The following is a 23279-nucleotide window of genomic DNA, read 5'->3' on the forward strand; positions in this document are numbered from 1 at the left end:
ATTATGATCTCTCTTTCTGAACTCTGCCCTGCCCCTCTGTAGTTCTTCAGCGGTGGGCATAGTTGACAGTCACTATGAGATGCTTCGTCATATCCCTCAGTGCCCCTTTCAGTATTTGCTAAATATCTATAACTGTATTTGGGAAGTGATCTTGGTTACTGAAAACTTATTACTTGGTTACTGGCAGTTGTTTTACCATTCAGAAATCTAGTATTCAAGTGACTTTCCCATTACATTAACAAGTTCTGCAAACTTTTTGAACATGTGGTTAATGCAAATCTCACGTGGATTTTGGTTCTCCCTCTCAATTTCTCTTTCGCAAATGTCACAGCATAGCTGATATCTTAGTGGACATGGTGTAAATGTGTACTGCCCTTGCTGTGAATACCTTTGTTGTTGCCATTCTTTTTGACCTGGAACAGACTTTTGACACTACCTGGAGGTACAGCCCAGCTACTCACTTTTGGCCTTTGTAGCAATCTTCTACTCTTCCTTCAAAGCTTCTTGTCATTCATTTAAATTGAGGCATGGTACTGCATTCTGTGACTTTCAATGACATGGTTGTGTTCATTACTCTTCCTGTTGCTGTAATTATGTAATAATAAAAATTAGTTGCTGTAGGTGTTGCACTCAGTATTAATTATCTCACAGAGCCAGTGTTTATAGACTTTTTTTACATCTGTAAATATTGACCACTGAGAGACCCCACTTTCCACTTATTACCATACTTAATGTATCTTCTCTGATATTAACCCTATGTCTCCTGTCAGCCAGGTACTCCCTTATTCACTGCTTTCCTCGTTCTGTTATATTATATTGATCTGGTACTCTTAGTGGTGGCCTGAGTTAGATTAGCCATTTTGTTTCTTCCAAATTCTCGACAGAGCTACATGCAAAGATCTCTCTCATGATGGTAATGTAAGTCACAAGTTTCTGGTGAGTGTTAAAAGTGCTGGGTGGATCCACTGGCTATGGGTCTTTATTTTGATCATTTTTTTTTTTTTTTTTTCAGGGGCACTAGTGAAAGCAATGCGCAAGGGCCACTGGATTATTTTAGATGAGCTTAACTTGGCCCCATCAGATGTTTTAGAGGCCCTCAATCGTTTGCTCGATGACAATAGAGAGCTCTTTATTCCCGAGACGCAAGAAACAGTTCATGCCCATCGCCGTTTTATGCTTTTTGCTACTCAAAATCCTCCTGGGTTCTATGGTGGACGAAAGGTTGGTGTAATCTGACGTTTTCTCATTTTAATCGTCATACACACTGTATGCAGTATGTGAGTCATCTCCTGTTACTTCTTAACACAAGACTAAAGTATACTGCATGAAGCACATTTGCACATTCTAGGCAGCTTCTGGATATTCCTAACATGACCCAATGTCATTAATAATTATGTAATTTGTTTCATAAATAAATAATGCTATTTCCAAACCAATATATACCCAGATCTTTACTGAAAATAAACTTATCTAATTTATATCTATTTTCTGGGTAGAGCCCCGGAGGCTACCTGGAGCTATTGGACTGTTATTAGTTAATATTGGTACTGAGCTTCAGTCATATCGAATTGTCATGCCTACCAGGGACCACTAGCCAGAACATGGTCCCCTCAGAGAGGCGAAGGGAGCAATGGCCTATGAAACTCACTTGTATGAAATTATTCATGACTGCCATCGTCCGGGGTTGAGCACCCAGAAAAGTAGGCACTTCAAAACAGACCCCTCCTGCTAGAAATACTGCAACCTGAGACTGAACGAAGACTAGGTCGGCTATGTGCATGTTTGAACAAAGGCTAATTCGGCTGCTCATTCGTGCCGACCCTCCCCCTCCAGGAGGGGGAGAGGAGGACCCAGCCCACCTAGCTGGCATCCGGACCATCAGTTTGTTGTCTGAAGCTAAATGGGGTGGAAGTCTGCTCTGGTCTCAGTTGCCTGATTGGCTTCAATCTGCTGGTGTTCCTGCTGTGCATTGGAGGTGGCCAAGAGTTCATACCACTGCTCAGGGGTCCTGAGGATAATTACACCCCTGTGTGCAAGAAAAAAAAAATCTAAAAAATTATTTCGTCTTCTTAAAATGTTAATTTGTGTTCCCTGAGCACAGGAAAAATAAAAATAAAAATTGTAGGTGACATATTTTGGGCGCAATTGACCGAGGAAGTCTGGCAAAAAGTGGGCGTTGACAGAGCGGTCGTCAGAGCCGGTCAGCGTCACCCGCGCTGACAAGTGGGAGTTGCCACAAAGATATTATCACTTAATTATTTCTATGTCTGATTGATTTTTTCTTAGTTTTTTTTGCAGTAATATTCATTAGTGTGTATTGTAGTATATTTATACAATAAAAGTGGTGAATAATTGCTATACTCAAAAGTATGGTGTGCATATTAGTGATTCAGTTATTATGTTCATAAAACAATAAAGAAATAGTTTTTGCTACTATTACACTCTATACACACGTTATATATAAGTATCTGCATGTTTTGTTCACTATAACGAACCACTAAGTTGGTATTGAGAGTCGAAAAGCAACAAGGAGTGACCGCCACACGACCAGCCAGCCACTCGTTGCCACTCCCTCAACAACGCCTCACTCACCCACTTTTTCCTCCCACCATCCTGTTTTATATTTTATTCACAATATACAGACATTATATATAAGAATCAATATGTTTTGTTCAGAACTGTACAACTAAGCTGATATAGTTAGTTCAGGCACTAAGAGTTTGTCACTATACACACAGTCAGCTGGTGGCTCCCTCACACATTCAAGGTCACACGCACTAAACTTTCTCCCCCAACAATACCGTTTGTGGTGTTATTACACTATATACAGACGTTATATATAAGTATCTACATGTTGCATGCACCGTAACTGTACACCTAAGCTTGTAAGAGTGCCCAAAGAGCATAGTGGCCACCCTAGACAAATCATGCAGACGACGTCACCTCTGTCACCCAAATAGCTCCTCCCAACATAATCCTTTTGCTGTTATTACACTAATACACACATTATATATAAGTATCTATATTTGTGTTCACCATAGAGAACCAGTGAGCTGGTATGGTTAATGCAGACAATAACAGGTGGCCACACAGTCAGTAAATGATGCTGTCTCCTCCGTTCCTCAGCTTCACTCCTCCCATAGCGCTAATTATCACAACAATCCAGCTATTATCACAATCCTGGTCATTTTTATCAGTCAGGGGTCCTCTGTAATATTGTCATCGCTAAACAATAGCAGTTATATATTTACGTTGACATTTTTTGGCGATGCTGTGGTCACAAGCTGAACAGCAATGCTGTTCGCTCGTGCTGCGTGCACCAGCCTTGGGTGCTCCAACAGTACTGTGGCTCTCACACTTAAGAATATTGCCCACGATTTAAAAAAAAATGGGGTCTGTTTACAAGAGCCCTGAGGAAGCTAATGTGAACCCCATGTAGCTGCGGGCCATTTGAATCGTGCCTGGCACCCTATGGCGTATATATACGCCATGTGCACCGTGGGACATGTTACTCATAGCGTATATATACGCCATGTGCAGTTTAAGGGTTAAGCAGGTATCAATAAGGTACTGCCCGAAAAGCGTTGCGTAATAGTGGCTTTAGGCATTGTATGTACTAGCTCTATCTATCTAAATCCATCAACTTTTGTATCTCACCTTGTATGTATGTACTTTACCTGAATAAATATTTGTATTTGTATTCGTTGTATTTGTAAGTAGAGGAAATGCAGAGAACATGTACAGTACGCATAGACATAGACTCTCACGATGTACCTTCTCGAAAGGAGACGAAAGAGTTACAAGTAATATATATATACTTGGAAACTACTGGAGGGCCAAATAAAGCTCTTTACTGAGCTCCAAAATGCTCCAAATTTGTACAGTAAAGTAACAAATTACTGGAGTGAATGATTTGGAAGGATATGCAGAATAGAGCCAGTGAAGAGTAGAGGTGCTATAGGCACAATTAGAGAACACTGTATGACCATGGAGGCCCGTAGTTGTCCAATATTCCCCCCAGCAAGTATAAGAAATGTTACTGGAACAAAAGTGGAAGTCTTTAAGAAAAACTGAACAGTTTTCTGCAAGAAATGCTGTTCTCCATGTCCTGGGTTGATGGTTTTGGCATTCTAACGGGTTCTGGTGCCCCGGTATTTAATCAGTGTTCCTGGTCCCAGTCAGTCATATGTTGCTTTGGGGTATGTCTCCTGGGCTGGGTTCTCTTCATCCTCTTCTCCTCCTCCCTGGTAAGTCCTTAATTTTTCTCTGTGGTTCGTTAGCATAGAATGTAATGAAACTCTTCTTTCTGCTTGAGCCCCGGTGACCCTTTTGCTTCCTGCCTTTTCTATACAGGTTCATTGAGCTGTTCATCAGCTCCAGAGCTGCCAGCTTTGGCCAGGCCACTTAATACTGGTGAATATTACTGATCAGTTTGAGCTTGCGTGAATCTCTTGTTCTGTGCGAGTAATTTTCAGAGTTGTTTGGCATGGCAGTTTCGAAGCTTCGTTTTCTGTGAAGCCTCCAGTTGACTTTAAAGCTTTGCTAACTTTCAGAAGTGCCAGGTTCTGGATCTGGACCCCAGTAGGCCAAACAGAATTTCCAAGACTGATGGGACTTTTAGTATGGAGCAATCTCGGTATGCAACCTGACTTCGGGCAGGAGATCCACTCAAGGGAATAGTGGGATTGAGTACATAATTAGTGCTATTATATACTCTATACATGGTTAGGTTTAAGGTTACTTTAGATTAGATCTATCCATGGTTAGGTTAGTTTAAGGTTACTTTAGGTTAGATTTAATTTTGTTTGGTCATGTTAATTTGGTTTATTTTTGACAATAATATGAAATATGGAATTCAAAAATGTTTATTTTTGGGGGGATCTCAAGATTTCAAAAACTTGAAACCTGAGGATTATGTTTACAGAAAACAAAATTCTTCAAAGTAAACATTTTCAGCATACTTTTTATATTTAAAACAAAAATTATAATAATACTAACTATAATATTTAAAACCAACAATATAATACAATACAATTAAAACTTAAGAATAATCTCAATTTATGACAAAGGTTTGTTTGCCTTTGTAGACTAAACAGAATGCATTGTTTGCACATATAGACTATTACTGGATCCACAATATGCTTTCAGACCATTACAAATATCTAGATAACTTCATGTGGTTTGAAAGGGAGGGGGAGGGGGAAGGGTTCATAGTAATGGATTTGGTCTGAGGAACAGCTCAAGCATGATAGCTTCTGGGAGCCACTGAAGCTCAACCAGAAAAGGGCATTTCATTACATTCAACATTGTGTTTCTATTTTCCGCAGGTGTTGTCAAGAGCATTCCGTAATCGTTTTGTAGAATTACACTTCAATGAGATCCCAGCTTCTGAACTAGAGGTGATTCTTCATAAAAGATGTGAGGTTCCTCTTTCTTACAGCAAGAAGATGGTTGCAGTCTTACAGGATTTACAGAATATGAGAAGAGGATCAAATCTTTTCCAGGTCAGTAACCATGCTTTATTTAAGCTTTTCAATGTAGGGATGTGGTAACCCCATCACCCACCACTATGTGATATAACAAACTTATATTTGTTATTAACCCTTAAGCTGCTACAGTCTTAACCAATGTGATGCGTCGTGTTTATTGGGACATTCCCCCTGTCCGCCGAAAATCAAGGGTTCCAAATTTTTATTTTTATCTTTGTAAAATAAATTCCCATCCTTCCCTACATGTAAAAAAAAAAAACTAATAAATTCTAGTTACTTTGGTTGTGGGGATGTGGAGAAGGAGGCATGTTTGCTGTGCACTCGTGCGTGAAGCTCCCAGAGGCAGTCGCACGGGCCATTCAAGCACCGCGAGTTGCCACAAATGTATTTATAATTATTTGTTCTATGTGTTTCCAATGCAGTTTTCTTTGTTTTTCTATTGTATACGATGCATATTTGTGTCCTTTACAATATGTATACAATAGAATGTTCATAATGTTCCATGGAACTATGATACATGTGTCAGTAATGTGTCCACAATAAATGTTTATTGTCGCAATATTCCTTGTTAAAAATTCACTAAAATTACAATATGTACAGTATCACAATATTTACACAGTTATATACTGTATTACACACTCAGTACTTCGGAAGTGAGTGATAATCAACGAAACAGCTCATGGTTCACAGTTCAACTTCGCTCTCGATGCACCAGGTAAAAACTGATTTTCACTTCCTGTTTATTTGTTCTGTGTGCTTGCAAATAACACACTCATGTACACCCTTGGCTTTAGTACCTGTAGGTGGTATGTAGCAAAGCTTGTGAAGTGTAAGGTAGTCTTGAAAAGATCACTTTGTAAGGTATTCTGGAAAGAGATTCAGCCATTCTGGAAGAGAAGCCACTAACACTGCTCATCTATGCCACTTGTATTGGATGCATCATCACTGAACCCAGAAAAAAGATTCATCTCTGGTTCATCTATATAAAAATTGCAGATAACACGAGTGAGCATGGGTGGCGCTCAGCTTCAACTAGATACGCTCGCTGTATTGTCGTCATCGGTGCTGTATCACTTGCAATTGACCTTTGTGTTAGGTTCTTATTGTGCCTAGTTTCATCAATATCATGGCCCTTATGTTCTTAAAACAATAAGATCTGAATGTCACTGATGGTGAGTTATCTTTCAACACCGCGAAAGATTCTTGAGACCAGAAGGCATGGCAGGATGTGCAGAATATCCCAACATATCTTTTGCTGACATTTGGGCATGAGGGTTTTGGAGGCCGAACAGGGTCCTGGCCATCCAATATCTGGTCAGTATTCCTGGTCCCAATCATTCGTGTGTCGCTTTGCATCGCAGGTTGCAGCCAGTTGTCTTGACTTAGACTTGATGTTGCGGCCGCCTCCCAGGTAAGTCCCTCTTTTACTTTTCTTTGGTTAGGTGGCTCCAGGGAGCCGGTGGGGGGGTTCCCGAGAAATCTCATATCATTGAATGTAATGAAACCCCATTTTCTGGGTGAGCCCCTGAGGCCCTCTGGCACCCTCCCTCCGTCCAGTTGGTGTTTTTTTCTGGGGGAAGCCCCGTCGGCTCCCCGGTGCTTACTAGGCTGATAGGCTAATGGCAGATTTTGGCATCACTCATGTGTATGGAGTTCTGTGGGCCTACCACCTTCCTCGAGAGGGGGAAGGAGGAGCCTCAGACCCCCACACCGGCCATCACCCATCAGTTCTAAGGCTGATGCTAGAGGCAATGGTCGTGTGCTCCAGCTCCAGTGGTTATTTCAGCACTGTACCTAGTGTGTGGTGACTGCTAGGTGGTGCGTGAGCCGGGAGTGATTCTCCAGTACTCGGGATGCATGCGCCTAGAGTTTCCTTCCCTAGGTTTCCCTTAAGTACTGCCCTTGGGGCTTGGGGTTACCTTCCCAAAGTTCCTTGGGTTCTGCCTCTTCTAGGTCATTTACTGCTTGGTTTTTGGCCGCCCTTTGTGTGCTAGGGTGTTCTGTCTCCCTTGTTCGCCTTAGGATGAGGGGTAGTTTTGCGCTGGTAGAGGTGCGGGTACTGCAGAGCTTGTTTTCACCATTCATAGCGGCCGGCTCTGTTCCTTTTCGGTATGCTGTCCTCTTGCGGGGTTTTATTTTTATTTGTGTTGTGTTGCCTGGTGGAGGGGGGGTGTCAGCTTTGATCGTTGCCCCCCGTTGTACCTGACCTGAGTATGGTTCTATCATCTGTTGGTACCCCTTGCTAGGTCCGTGAGTGTACACGTCCCTGGGGGTTTCAGCTTTAGAGTGTTGCTTGGTAGTTTTGGGCGCCGGTTAGCTGTACCCTGCCTGAGATTCCCTGAGCGTGGGTTCCGTCTCAGGAAACCCGTCCCTGGGAAACCCTACGGGGGCGTGCAGGTCCGATGGATGCGGTTTCCGAGTCCCCCCTCGCTCTGTGCGAGTTCAAGGGTTGCTCTGTCTCCTTGCCTCATGGTGATTTGCCACATACATTCACCCATCTCTCACACCTTCATCCATCTCGCACACCATCCATCTCACACACCTTCATCTATCCCACATACACCATCTATCCCCCACACACCTTCATCCATCCCCCACACACCTTCATCCATCCCACACACACCTTCATCCATCCCCCACACACCTTCATCCATCCCCCACACACCTTCATCCATCCCACACACACCTTCATCCATCCCCCACGCACCTTCATCCATCCCACACACACCTTCATCCATCCCTCACTCCAGTATGTTGTTATTTTACTGTGCAGATTTGGGACCTAGCCCTCCAGTGTTTTCCACATGTATATTATTTGATCTCTCCCTTCTAACGAGTACATTCGGAGAGCTTTGAGACGATCCTGATAATTTACATGCTTTATCTCTTTTATGTATCTTGTATATGTTCTCTGTACTCCCTCTATTTCAGCAATCTCTCCTTCTCTGAATGGGGAAGTGAGTACTGAGTAGTATTCAAGACGGGACAGCACAAGTGATTTGAAGGGTACAACCATTGTCATGGGATTCCTGAATTTGAAAGTTTTCGTAATCCATCCTATCATTTTCCTGGCTGCCGCAATATTTGCTTGGTTATGCTCTCTAACCTTCGTCCATCCCACACACACCTTCATCCATCCCCCACACACCTTCATCCATCCCACACACCTTCATCCATCCCACTCACCTTCATCCATCCCACTCACACATTCATCCATCCCACACACCTTCATCCATCCCTCACACACATATTCATCCACCAAGAACAATACTTTTGTGTTTAATGATAAATTTTAATCTCAAACTTTTTGGAATAACAAAGTGCAACACTTTCTCTTCCTTAGCAATTTATTCATGGAATTTTTTAAAGTAGAATTCTGCCCAGTATTGTGCTTGGTAAGTGATTCAGGTATGTTGATATTTTGTGCCTTTGTCTTAGTAATCTTGACCTGATGGAATTTCTTGCAAGACTCAATACCTTGGTCCATTCAGTCAAATTTATCATTGAAAAGGAAATAATGAAGTTCTACCATTCCTTGATATTAAGATTGACAGGCACTGTATGACTCAAACAAAGGTAGGAAACATCAGTGTGCCACTTGAAATGATTTCAGGCCACTATAGTACATGTAATGCATAATAATTGTTCAGATGATGATTGGTGTACATGTTATTTTTTATTACACTAACTATAGTTGTGAAAACAATATGAAGATAATTGGGATGCAAATCAATTAATTACAGTATAATGAAATTTTATAACCATGATGATTACTATATTGGTATAGAAACATTCATGACTGCATTTGCATAGTAGGCAAACAGTAGCAGGATTTTGTCATGGGTCTAGGTAAGCTCAACTACATCCATGTGGTGCTGTTATATCCATATTAGTATTTTGGGTATAAAAAAGACAATAATATCAAATCAATGTGTGGTAATCATATTACCACTTGAGTCAATGTATGACAATAACTACACTTTAAGTGTTAAACTTGTTCACAGAAGCAAGACCTTTGCTCATAAGCTAGTCAGTGGATGGGACTATGATTTGTAACAAACATTTTAAAATTGTCAATTACCGTACTAATTATTTGTTAATTTTCTTCCACTCTGTAACGTGTGTTGCTTTAGTAATGTAAATTTGTTGCTTAAAAATATAAGCGACTTCCGGAACTTGTTGAAGTGTTAGTGTCCATATCCTTATGCTGTTTAAAATTTAACTAAAATTTTTTTATATATATTTCTAGGGTAAGCAGTCATTCATTACTCTCCGGGATCTTTTCCGTTGGGCAGAGCGATATCGACTTGCTCCCAAGCAAACAACAAAATTTTATGACTGGGACCAGCATCTTGCAGACGAGGGTTACATTGTCTTGGCAGGCAGAGTTCGGGTGGAAGAAGAATCTAATGCCATAATAAAGGTGTGTTGTGTGTGTGTTGAGAATCTCGCTACATTCCTTATTATACACCATCTGTTCATATTTGTCTTTCTTACTGCATTTTCACTGCATACCACATTATTTATGGTTGGTCTTTTTGTAAATAACACTCTAATAATAATATCTGCAATTTAAAAGTGTCAAGTTATGAAACTTGTAGTAAATATTTTGATTAATTGCAAACCACATAATGTTCAAAGGGAATATGAGGGACCAGAAGCACCAGTTTAATTTTAGAGGTGGTAGGAAAAAAGAACATATATGAAAGCTGAATACATAATCGAGTTATAAAAATTATTGAAAAATCTCATGGCCCGTTTTGAAACAAACATAGCCAGGCAAAATCCTGCCTAGGACTCAGGGTAATAGCTGTCACTGCCCCAACATGCAGCAGAAAATAGGAGTGTTTCTCTGTGGCATGGACAACAAACAGCCCTCAGACTTGCACAAGGCACAAGTGGGTTCAGAGGGAAACATCCATAGGCCACACCGAAAAGTTGCAGGGAATTATCGGTTCTCAAAGGACTGACCAAACAGGACACCTCAAGCACTGGGTTTGCCTTCCGGGAATTATATAAATATATTGACTTGTATTTATTTGCCCCCAACCAGGTGTTTAGCCAAAGGGGCCAAAGACCCCCAGGCATTCCAGAGGTATGGGCCCCCCTATCCCAGTGATCGGGCCTCTAAAGAGCAAGCTCCCGAACACAACAGAGAAGAGAACTGTCATGGTAGGGGCAGTGCTAGGGAGCACATGGGAAGGAACTCCTGAGCACATGCAGCTTCAAGTGCCATATGATCCAGGTCCATACAACCCAAACCAAACAAAAAGCACCTGTAAGGCTAACTATACTATAGAGTAATGCCTAGCATATGGGCCCCCTAAGGATAAAATCAAAGGTTGGCTGGCACTTAGCTTAGAAGCCGTGGGACCCATGCACTTGCTTGACGTCCGGTAACACTTCAGTACACATTCAATGGTGTCCACATCAGCAACAGAACTTGCTTGAAGGACTCGGGGAGACCCAGAGCTCTGGCTTTCCTTCCCCCCATCACTACTGGCAGGGGTTAGTGTTAATGAGCTCATGCTAGTTTTAAGAGATTAGATTGTTTATGTTGTTTTGGAACTTGTTTGACAGTCTTGAGGTGTCAGTCATTTTCCACCCAGCACTAGTGTGTTTTTGTTTGCTGACTTCCCGAATGCTTTCCCAGTGGGGATGGCAGTGTTACTTGCTCTCTGCACTATAGAGAGGGAGCCAGGTTCTGGCTCTGATCCACAGTAAGCCAAACAGAAGTGTGCAGCTGATGTGACCTAGTAGTCGGGATCCATCTCGGAGAGAGTTAACTTCAGGGAGGCACTAGGGGCTTTCCCAGAAATAGCTATAATAGTTCTATTCCACAAAGAAGACATCAAAGCAATTGTAAAATCTCTTAAACTGATAATGCCAACATTACATATTATAAAATCATTGGATGAGTGCTAAGTTAAGATTACAAATCTCTGAGGCAATGTCTTCGTAAGCTTTCTCTTGCAAAATGCTGATGAAATATTATCATTACACTTGCTTCTCTGTACTCTGTTCTCTATACTCATTATATTTCCTGGACTTTAGCACCCTGTACACAGTATTGAATTTTGTACTCTTTACAGTAATGTGTAACCTTATTTTTAGTTTTCTCAGATTTGGTGGCATAATAATATCTTTCATATTTTTAGATATAGTTCTGTGTTCTGGTTCCTGTTCCTGTTCTGGTAGTTCTGAGTTCTGTGGGCCTACTGGGGACCACGAGCCAGAACCTGGCCCCCTCAGAGAGGCATGGGGAGCAATAGCCTTTAGAAACCCCCGTGTGGTTGGAAGCATTCTGTGTCTGTCATCGACCAGGTCAGGCACCCAGAAAGGTAAACGTCCCAAAACAAACCCCTATTCTGGTGAAAATTGCTACAAAAAGTCTAAAAAGTTGATAGAACTCCCCAAAAAGAAACGACCAAACGAGCATGACGTCACACATCGCCACACTGCTGTCTGCACCATCCCAGACCCCCGTGCCGGCCATCCACCCTTCAGTTCAAGGCTGATGCTAGAGACAGAGGTCGTGTACTCTGGCTCCAGTGATTTTCCTGAACTGTACTTTGTTCCTTGGGTCCTGCCTCTGCCGTGTTACTGCTCATTTTTTTCGGCCTCCCTTTGGGTGCTTGGGTGTTTTGCCTCCCTTGTTTACCTTAGGGTAAGAGGCAGTGTGTATTGGTAAGGGGCACAGGAGTGGGGTTTTCTTTTCCCCCCCTCTGCATATAAGTTGAATTTGGTGTCTGCCCGTCCCCGAGTTCAGTTCCATGTCCCCCCGGGTTCAGTTCCATGTCCCCCCGGGTTCAGTTCCATGTCCCCCCGGGTTCAGTTCCATGTCCCCCCGGGTTCAGTTCCATGTCCCCCCGGGTTCAGTTCCATGTCCTCCCGGGTTCAGTTCCGTCTTTCCGGAGGTTTTCGGCTTCCCGCATCCAACCTCGTGCAGTGCGGGCGACCCTTGAGACTTACCTCCTGTGTAATTACCCAAGTGATTTTTTTTAATTACCTAAGTGTAGTTACAGGATGAGAGCTACGCTCGTGGTGTCCCGTCTTCCCAGCACTCTTTGTCATGTAACGCTTTGAAACTACTGACAGTCTTGGCCTCCACCACCTTCTCACCTAACTTGTTCCAACCGTCTACCACTCTGTCTACCACTCAGGCCGGGGTGCATCATCCTTTGTGTCCCGTTGTGGCCCAACGCCGTTATTTGCATGCCTCGGCTTCTGTGTCCAGGGACGCGCTTTGGGTCGATACGGTTTTCTTCCTTACCGGTTCGCGGGTGCGGGTCTCCCAGTTCGTTCGCAGGGTTATTAAGGCTAGCCAGCGTGCGGTCTATTCCCGTGCCCGTGACGTTAGTAAGTTCGCTGCTTTTACTGCCGTATTTGGCAACGTGTCTTGGGCTGACATTCTGGCGCGGGGTTTTTGGCGGTGGAACAGGGTCTTGGCTGTGCACTACCTCGTGAACGTTCCTGGGCATAGTTGGGCCTGTGCCGTTTTGGGTTAGCGGTTGCAGCCAGCTGTCTCTATTTCGGGTTGAGGATTGAGCAACGACCACCTCCCATCTGAGTCCCTCTAATTTTACTCTGTGGGTAATTAGCTCCTTGGAGCTGAAGGGGCTCCCACCAGAAAACCAGCATTGAATGTAATGAACGCCATTTTCTGGGCGAGACCCGGAGGCTCCCCAGCATCCCTCCCTTCCCCCGGTCGGTGATTTTTCGTGTATTTTGGTGTCCAACCTCAGAACTGAAGGGTGGATGGCCGGCAAAGGGGTCTGGGGCTCCCCGTTCCCTCTCCCAGGGAGCAGGGAGCTGCTCAGACAGCTGCGCGGCGACGTGTGACATCATGCTCGTTTCTATTTGGGGAGTTCTATCCACTTGTTCGTTTTTTTGTAGCAATTTTCACCAGAATAGGGGTTTGTTTTGGGACGCTTACCTTTCTGAGTGCCTGACCCGGTCGATAGGAGACATAGAATGCTTCCAACCACACGTGGGTTTCTATAGGCCATTGCTCCCCATGCCTCTCTGAGGGGGGCCTGATTCTGGCTCGTGGTCCCCGGTAGGCCCACTGAACTCCATACACATGACTAATGCCAAATTCTGACATTATCATATCAGCCTGGATAGTTCCCGGGAGCTTCCGGGTCTCACCCAGAAAATGGCGTTTCATTACATTCAGCGCTGGTTCATTTAAAGCTAAAGAGTTGTATTTTATGTTGGTATTTTAAAAATGCAATAATAGCAAAATAAAATTACAAAAAAGTGAGTTAAAGCTAGCCAACATGACGTTGAAAATGACAACAACAGTCGTCATCAGAACGTTTTGTCATTTTTGAGCAAATGACTACTGTAGTCATTACAAAATCATTAAAGGGGTTAATCATCTACAATCAGAACATTTTTACTTTTGTTAAATGTTTGCTGTCTGCTTGCTCTAAAATAATTCAGTTCATAATGGCTAACAAAATTTTTGTTTTTGTTTAGAATTAGCTTTTAAAATTCTTTATGCATTTTGATCATTGTACTCTATTCTATTTACAGGTTCTGGAAAAGAGACTCAAGAAGCCAGTAGATAAGTCGAAGCTCTTCTCCTTGTCAGAAGATACATCTCTAGTTACCAAGTCGTGTCTGATGCAAATGTGTACCATAGAAGGTTTTGAGCATGTAGTCTGGACACAGGACATGCGTCGTTTGTATGTCTTGACTGCAAAGGCCCTTAGTTTTGGTGAACCTGTACTGCTTGTTGGAGATACTGGTTGTGGAAAAACTACCGTGTGCCAAATGATTGCTGTTCAAAATAAGCAGGCACTCCATACTGTCAATTGTCACATGCATACAGAGGGTGCTGATTTTCTTGGTGGTCTCCGTCCTGTCCGATCTCACACAGATGACGATGATCGTTTGTTTGAGTGGGTAGATGGCCCACTCATAGTGGCCATGAAAAATGGGGAAATATTTTTGGCTGATGAAATTTCTCTTGCTGATGATAGTGTTCTGGAAAGGTTAAATTCTGTTCTTGAGCCAGAAAGGGTGTTGGTATTGGCTGAAAAAGGAACAGATGATGGTGGTGACATAAGCAGTCTGGAGGTTATTTATGCACAAGACCAGTTCCGACTAATAGGCACCATGAACCCTGGTGGCGACTATGGTAAAAAAGAACTTTCTCCTGCTTTAAGAAATCGTTTCACAGAAATTTGGTGCCCAAAAGTTGAAATTAATCGTGTGGCATCTGATGTTCTGGGCATTATTGAGCACAATGTTAAAAAAACAATTGTTTTAAACACTGAAGCAAATACAAGTGGCTTTGGCAATGCTATTTTAGAATTTATTGAACATTTTACCAAAACAGATCTTGGTAAGAAATGTGTTCTCAGTATCAGGGACTTGTTGTCATGGGTTCACTTTATAAATAAAGTTGCATCAGGTCCAACTTGCATGGATGCAGGTTTGGCTTACATACATGGAGCATGTCTTATTCTTTTAGATGGCTTAGGTTCAGGACTCACAGGTAGTGGCACTGCTGGTTGGAAGCAGCTGAGAGAAGCCAGCCTAAATTACCTTTGTCAGCAAGTATGGCAGAAAACGACTATTAATCCCAGCAGAGCAACACTTCAAGAAGAATTTGTTAGCAGTTTATCCTTCACGAACACAGACACAGTGTTTGGCATTGGACCTTTCATGATAAACAAAGGTTCAGCTAGTGAATGCAAGTCTACCATGTTTACCTTTAAGGCTCCTCGTACATGCATAAATCTTCTCCGACTTCTTCGTGGTTTACAGCTAACTAAACCTCTGTTGCTAGAAGGTAGCCCAGGTGTTGGTAAAACCAGTTTAGTAATGGCTTTAGCCAAAGCATCTGGTAATGACATTGTGCGAATCAATCTTTCTGAACAGACAGATGTTAGTGACCTGTTTGGTGCAGATTTGCCAATTGAAGGAGGCAAGGGTGGAATGTTTGCATGGCGAGATGGCCCTCTTCTACAAGCACTAAAACATGGCTCTTGGGTTGTGTTTGATGAGCTAAATTTAGCCTCTCAATCTGTTTTGGAAGGGTTAAATGCATGTTTTGACCATCGTGGTGAAGTTTTTGTGCCTGAATTAGGGAAAACCTTTCATGTGGAACACCACAGTACCAAGGTCTTTGCTTGTCAAAATCCACAGCATGAAGGCGGTGCCAGGAAAGGTCTTCCTAAATCATTCCTCAATAGATTCACACAGGTAAGATAACTTCAGGGTTATTGTATTTTTAGCATTAGTGCAACTGCAAAAATCTAGAATAAATCATTCCAGCTTCCTTTCAGATTTTACACAAACCTAATTGGCAAGCATTACCACTGTTTAGGATTGTCTTTCAAACTTTGATAATAGTATTATTATAGCAAAATCTTTGTAGATTTTCAGATTTCTGATATGATTAATTTTGGATTTTTAAGGTTGAATACTGTTTATCATAAAAAACTAAAGCTTAGTTCTGGAATCCCTCAAGCTACACAGGTAGAACAAAAAAATAATTTAACATGAACATGTAGAATTTCTTTTGTTCTTATAATATTACTGTTTCAGGTTATTTCAATTTTTCAATGCAAATTGACTCTCCCATTCATTAATTTCAGTCATATACATACATATATATATATATATATATATATATATATATATATATATATATATATATATATATATATATATATATATATTTATATTTATATATATTTATATTTATATATATATATTTATATTTATATATATATATTTATATTTATATATATATATTTATATTTATATATATATATTTATATTTATATATATATATTTATATTTATATATATATATTTATATTTATATATATATATTTATATTTATATATATATATATACATTTATATATATATATATTTATATTTATATATATATATATCTATATTTATATATATATCTATATATTTATATATATATATATTTATATTTATATATTTATATTTATATATTTATATATATATATATATATTTATATATATTTTTTTTTTTTGTGAGGGTACCACCTCTGGTGCCATATATATATATATATATATATATATATATATATATATATATATTTATATTATATATATATATATATATATATATATATAATATATATAATTAATTGTTTTTCGAATACCTAACCTAACCTAACTTTTTCGGCTACCTAACCTAACCTAACCTATAAAGATAGGTTTGGTTAGGTAGGGTTGGTTAGGTTTGTTCATATATCTACGTTAATTTTAACTCCAATAAAAAAAAATTGATCTCATACATAATGTAATGGGTAGCATTATCATTTCATAAAAAAAAATTAGAAAAATATATTAATTCAGGAAAATTTGGCCTATTTAGTCAAATCGGGCCTTGCATAGTACCCTGAGAAGTGCGTTCTGGCTACTAGGTACGACATATATATATATATATATATATATATATATATATATATATATATATATATATATATATATATATATATATATATATATATATATATATATATATATATATATATATATATATATATATATATATATATATATATATATATATATATATATATATATATATATATATATATATATATATATATATATATATATATATATATATATATATATATATATATATATATATATATATATATATATATATATATATATATATATATATATATATATATATATATATATATATATATATATATATATATATATATATATATATATATATATATATATATATATATATATATATATATATATATATATATATATATATATATATATATATATATATATATATATATATATATATATATATATATATATATATATATATATATATATATATATATATATATATATATATTCCTGGCTAAGCCCAGGAAGCACCTCAAGGTAACCTCAAGGTAACCACCCTGGTGCCCCTGTTAACTAGCAGTAAATAGGTACCTGGGAGTTAGACAGCTACTATAGGCTGCTTCCTGGGGGTGTGTAACAAAAAGGAGGCCTGGTCGAGGACCACCCCGTGGGGGAACACTAAGCCCCGAAATCATCTCAACATAACAGAGATTTTTCATATTTCCCTCCCAGAAGTCCCAGGGTGGGACCTCTGGTGATCTGACCTTCCAAGTGGTGGCAAGCAGGTGCATCACTGTCAGGGTATCTACCCCCCATGGAACCCATCTTTTGACTTGTTTGCTGAGAGGGTGCCTAATTTCCTTAACGTATTCACTTATTTTGTTGTACCTGTGCTTTAAGGTAAGTTCCTCCCGTTTTATGGTTGATCTCACCTCGTTGAATGAGCAAGATTCCTGTTGTGTCTTCCGGCAAGGTACGAAAGGGCCTTGGAGGCCTGGAGGCTTGGAGGCTTAGGTTCGTTGGTACCAGAGTTAGGCTCAGAGTGTCACTGGTAGCCAACCAGAAAATAGCATTTAATACATTCATTGCTTGATGTTAATCTTATTCAACCTAAGACGATTTATATATTCTTCATTGATTTTGTAATGCTTTTTTTTTAAGAAATGTAATGCATTTTGAATTTCTTTTATATAAAGGTACATATAGAGGCCCTGTCATCTGCTGATTTAGAGTTCATTCTGAGCATGATGTATGCAGATCTGCCTTATGAAATTGTTTCAAAGATGGTCGAGTTCAATCAGTCTATCACATCAGAAATTCTGGACCAAGGGTTATGGGGCATTCGAGGTGGACCATGGGAACTAAACCTACGTGATATGTTCAGGTAATCTTGATTTACATTATAATTTAATCTTCTTTTCTTTTTTGGGGGGAGCCCTGTTAGTTCCCTGGAGCTTACTAGGCTGATATGCTAATGTCAGACTTTGACATCAGTCATGTGTATGGAGTTTTATAGGCCTACCAGGGACCACGAGCCAGAAACTGGCCCCCTGAGAGGCATGGGGAGCAAAGACCTATAGAAACCCCCATGTAGTTGGAAGCATTCTATGTCTGCCATCGACCAGGTCAGGCACCCAGAATGGTAAGCATCCCAAAACAAGCCCCTATTCTGGTGAAATTATTGCTACCAAAAGCCGAACAAGAGGATAGAACGAGCAAGAAAGAGCAAACGATCATGACGCCTCACGTCGTTGCGCCGCTGTCTGCACAGCTCCTTCTTCCCGGAAGGGGGAAGCCCCAGAGCTCCACATGCCGGCTATCTACCCGTTAGTTCTAAGGCTGATGCTAGAGGCAACGGTCGTGTGCTCTGACTCTGGTGGTTGTTTCAGCACTGTACCTAGTGTGTGGTGACTGTCTTCTAGGTGGTGCGTGAGCCAGGAGTGATTCTCCAGTATTCGGGCTGCATGCACCTAGGGTTTCCTTTTCTAGATGCCCTGTATATACTGCCCATAGGGCTTGGGGTTACCTTCCACAAGTTCCTTGGGTTCTGCACCTGCTAGGCCATTTACTGCTTGGTTTTCGGCCGCCCTTTTTGTGCAAGGATGTTCTGTCTCCCTTGTTCGGGTTGGGGTACGGGGGCAGTTTGCACTGGTGGGGCGCAGGGTACTGTGCAGCTTGTTTTCACCAATCATAGCGGCCGGCTCTGTTCCGCCTGGGTACGTTGTCCTCTTGCGGGGTTGTCTTTTTCTTCTTGTTGGTCTGCCTTGTTTCTTAATCTCTGTGTACTGAGTACTATTCCTTCTTCTGGTGGTTCCCCCTCTCCCCTCTCCGTGCATGATTTTGGGAGTCGGCCCCTCCCTGGGATCGGTTCCTTGTCCTTTGGATCCGTCGGGTCCGTCCTGTCGGTGGGTACGTTTCTCCACCGTTCTTCTTGGGACAGACCTTCACTGTCATGTTCCCCTCTTCTCGGGGATCTGCATGACTTTTGGTCTCTAGTGCGACTTTCTGTGCCTTCGTTCTTCACGCTTGCATTTTGTTCTAGAAGGATCGGAAAGGTTTTGATTCTTCCTGTATTCTTGGAACATCTGTCGTCTTCCGGTCCTGTCTGGGGCTTGTTGGTCCTTCTCCAAGCTTCTCGGTTTTCGGTCCTGTTTTGTTCTTTCGTGTTTGTCTCTTCTCTCCATGCACTGTCCTGCACTGGACAGGGTTGCCAGATTGGGCTCCTTGTAGCCCAAATGGGAAGCTGTGCTATGTTACTTTTCGGTCCTTCCTGCTCTTTTCGACTATGATTAGCGGCTGCCCTGTCTACTCTCATATGGGATTCGGTCGTTAACAACTTTGCTTTGTCTCTTTTTCTAGTCACATTCGTGGTTTCTTTGTTGAGCTCCTGACTTCTGGCGACCCACGTCTGGTATCCCTGCTGCGCATGCGCCATGGTTGTTTTTGATACGAGCGGTGTGCACGTGAGCTGAGGTTTTGCATCCCTTTTTCTCTCGGGTGCTTCACCTCTCACTCTTCTCACCTCTCCAGTCCGTGCCATGTAGCTCCTGGGGGTGTTCTGGATTGCTGTTATGGGGAAGGACGCTGGGTTTTCCCTGCGTATGGGTGTGGGTCGGCTCCTTCGCCTCTACCCTACTCTTCTACTGCATGTGTGGCACTGCCTTCTTCAACTGGCGGTGCTCTCGGAATCTTCTCGGCTACGTTATGTCGTGACACGTTTGTGCCAACGTTCTGCAGGTGAGTTTATGTGGTCTGGCTTCTCTTCAGCCAGGCGCTAGTTGGTGTTTTTGAATACGGTTATACGAACATCAGAGCACAGGTGACTGTAGCAGGCCTATTGGGCCATACGAGGCAGCTCCCATTTATACCCATCCAGTCCCACTCTTATGCATGTCCAGCCCATGCTTGAGTCCAGATAGGGACTCGGTCCTCCACCAGGTTACGAGGTGCAATGGTGGAGGGTATGTGTTATGGGGTAAGTGTTCTTGTCTGGATGTTCTGAGATGACATTTTGCTGCAGTTTTCATGCTGTGTATGCGTGTTGGGGATTGGTCGTGGGTTTTTGTTTGGCCCTTCTGTGCTTCTTCCTGGAGCCTTACTTGTTCATCTGGGTTAATGGTTGCAAGGGGCGTCACGGCCCTATTTTTCGTGGTTTCTGTGGGTCACTCATTCCTTGCACGTCTTGCAGTGCCTGGCTTAGCCCCTCCATAGACATTGGATTCTCTGTATGGTACTTGCGTAGTAGTCCTTCCCTAGTTGTGTTTGCGGTAGTTGAGCTCTGGGTTTTTGGTCCCGTTTCTCACCTGTCATTCGCTCATGTGCAGGTTCATGAGCCCATGTCCTGGGCTCATGAACAGGTCTTATCTGCGCTTGAAGCTGTGTGTGGTGTCATCCTCCACCACGTCGCTTCCTCATGCGCTCCGCTTGTCTACTACTCTGACACTGCAATCCTTCTTTTCTATGTCTCTTGGGCTTGTTTGGGCTCTCATTCCACTGGTGTTCCCTGGTGCATGTGTCCCTGGGGTCCCATAGTCGGTCTTTCTCTACCTTATTACTTCCTTTGGGAATCTTAATTAAATGTGGTGATCATATCCTCGTAGCTCGTACTCCTTGGTTCGGGTACTGGTTTGGCGGCGTATCTTTGCACCTTTTTTCTATTTCGTCTTGTGTTGTGACGTTTCACACAACTGTGTTGGTTTGTTGGAACGTGACCAGCGGCTCTGTGTGTTGGTCGTGTCCCTTTCATTCCCGTTTTGCTACTTGCCTTCTTCATTCCTTATCTTCCTTCTACGCTCTTGTCCCTGACCGTTGGTGCTGGGGCTTTTCTTCTGGTCTTTTCTTGTGTTTTCCATTTTCTCCTTTTATCCTACACATGGTTGTATGTTTTCTTTGTGCCTTTTGGCTCTCCTATTGCCAGATGTGGGTTCCTGGTTTCCTGGCTTACCCGGCTTGTTGGCGTTTTCACTGTCTCTCGGTTTCCCTTCTCTTGAATCGCGCATCGGGACTGTCGTCTTCGATCTTCTGGCAGGCTCGCCAACGTTGGGATGTTTTTCTGTACGGCAGACGTTCCATCTCCTCCTTTGCTGGCTTGGGTTTGTGGTTCTGCTGGCTCCGTGGTTGCACCAGAGATCTTCCTAGGCTCGATTGGCCCACGGCGGGGCCGGATCGGCTTCGCCTCGAGTCTCTCACCTTCTGTTGGTGGTCTAGTGGCTTTGTTGATGGTGTCCCACCTACATGCTTCTTCTTGGCAGCAGTGTGGGGTTTTTGGTGGTCCTTCCTTTTCTTTTGTCCCTTCTTTGGTAGCTGCGTTTTGATTTTCTGGGTGAGACCCGGAGGCTCCCCGGCATTTCTCCCTCCCCCTGGTCGGCGTATTTTTCGTGTGTTTTGACATCCAGCCTCAGAACTGACAGGTGGATAGCCGGCATGAGGGGATCTGGGGCTCCCCCTTTCCCCTTCCAGGGAGGGGGCAGCTGCGCAGATAGCGGCACTGCAGCGTATGACGTCATGATCATTTACTCGTTTCTTTTCGTGGAGTTCTATCCACTTGTTTGGCTTTTGGTTGCAATAGTAGGTCTGGGTGCCTGACCTGGTCGATGGCAGACATAGAATGCTTCCAGTCACACAGAGGTTTCTATAGGCCATTGCTCCCCTTGCCTCTCTGAGGGGTCCAGGTTCTGGCTCGTGGTCCCCGGTAGACCTTCAGAACTCGATACACATGACTGATGCCAAAGTCTTACATTAGCATATCAGCCTAGTAAGCTCCGGGGAGCCTCCGGGTCTCACCCAGAAAATGGCATTTCATTACATTCAACGCTGTTTTTTTTGTAAATATTGACCGAGACAAATAATGTCCTAATTCTGTTTTCCCATTTCTTAAAGTGAATCAACAAACTGAAGGGTCTAAAATTAGTCAAATTTAATATAATTTTGCTTGCCCCATAGGTAGGACTATTAGATAGTTATGATTTTGCGATATATATTTTTGTATTTAATTTTTGACAGTTAATTTATGTTTAGTATCTCAAATACCTTAAAGTATTGACTTGAAACTTTAACCCTCAAAAAGTGGATAACAACAAATTTTTCATCATGCCTGTGTGCAAATATAACAAAAAAGATGTGTGTATACAAAAGTAATAGGTGCAAAAAAAAAATGCTTAGCCTTACTTTACTTTGCTATGATTTGAGGCTCAACGTCCCCGTGGCCCGGTCCCCGACCAGGTCTCCTGGTTTTTGGACTGATCAACCAGGCTGTTGGATGTGGCTGTTCACAGCCTGGTTGATCAGGTATCCTTTGGAGGACGCAGGTTCGAATCCTCGTCACGGCCCTTTTGGATTTGATCCTTTAGAGGTGTTTATGAAGTTCTCTCTTGAACACTGTGAGAGGTCGGCCATTTATGTCCTTTATGTGTAGTGGAAGCGTGTTAAACAGTCTCGGGTGTCTGATGTTGATCAGAGAAAGTACTCTGAAAGTACTCTTTTAGAGTACCTATTACACCTCTGCTTTTCAACAGGGGTATTCTCACATCCTGCCATACCTTCTTGTCTCCTGTGATGTTGTTTCTGTGGGCAGATTTGGGACCAGCCCTTCTAATATTTTCCACGTACAGTATAAATTATTAATTATCTTTTTCCCCCTTGATCTAGTGAATACCTATTTAGGTATTTTATTTGGTCTCAATAGTTTAGATGTTTTACTGAGTGGATTCTAGCAGTATTACCAATATCAAAGTCTTCTCTGATTTTGTTCACATTGGGAGTGATCCAGGTGGGGAACACAAGTCCATGGACATGTGCTGATATGTAGTTTGCAGACTTGTTATGTAAGGTTGAGGGCTCTGATGTTCATGTGGATGGTGGAACATTTACTGCCAAAATATGGGTGATGTATTTTAGTGCCAGCAGAA

At 41.9% G+C, this 23279-nt stretch overlaps 1 protein-coding gene across 1 annotated transcript in view; it reads left to right on the forward strand.

Annotated features, from left to right (window-relative positions):
* The window catches only part of LOC138356021 (midasin-like), a 139497-nt gene that overhangs the window by 69325 nt on the left and 46893 nt on the right, over positions 1-23279 (forward strand). The window contains 5 exon segments of the mRNA XM_069311574.1: positions 1013-1221; positions 5328-5504; positions 9739-9912; positions 14031-15707; positions 18069-18256. Coding sequence (XP_069167675.1) covers positions 1013-1221; positions 5328-5504; positions 9739-9912; positions 14031-15707; positions 18069-18256 — 2425 coding nt within the window.

Source organism: Procambarus clarkii, chromosome 70, assembly GCF_040958095.1.
Source record: "Procambarus clarkii isolate CNS0578487 chromosome 70, FALCON_Pclarkii_2.0, whole genome shotgun sequence".
NCBI classification, from domain to species: domain Eukaryota; kingdom Metazoa; phylum Arthropoda; class Malacostraca; order Decapoda; family Cambaridae; genus Procambarus; species Procambarus clarkii.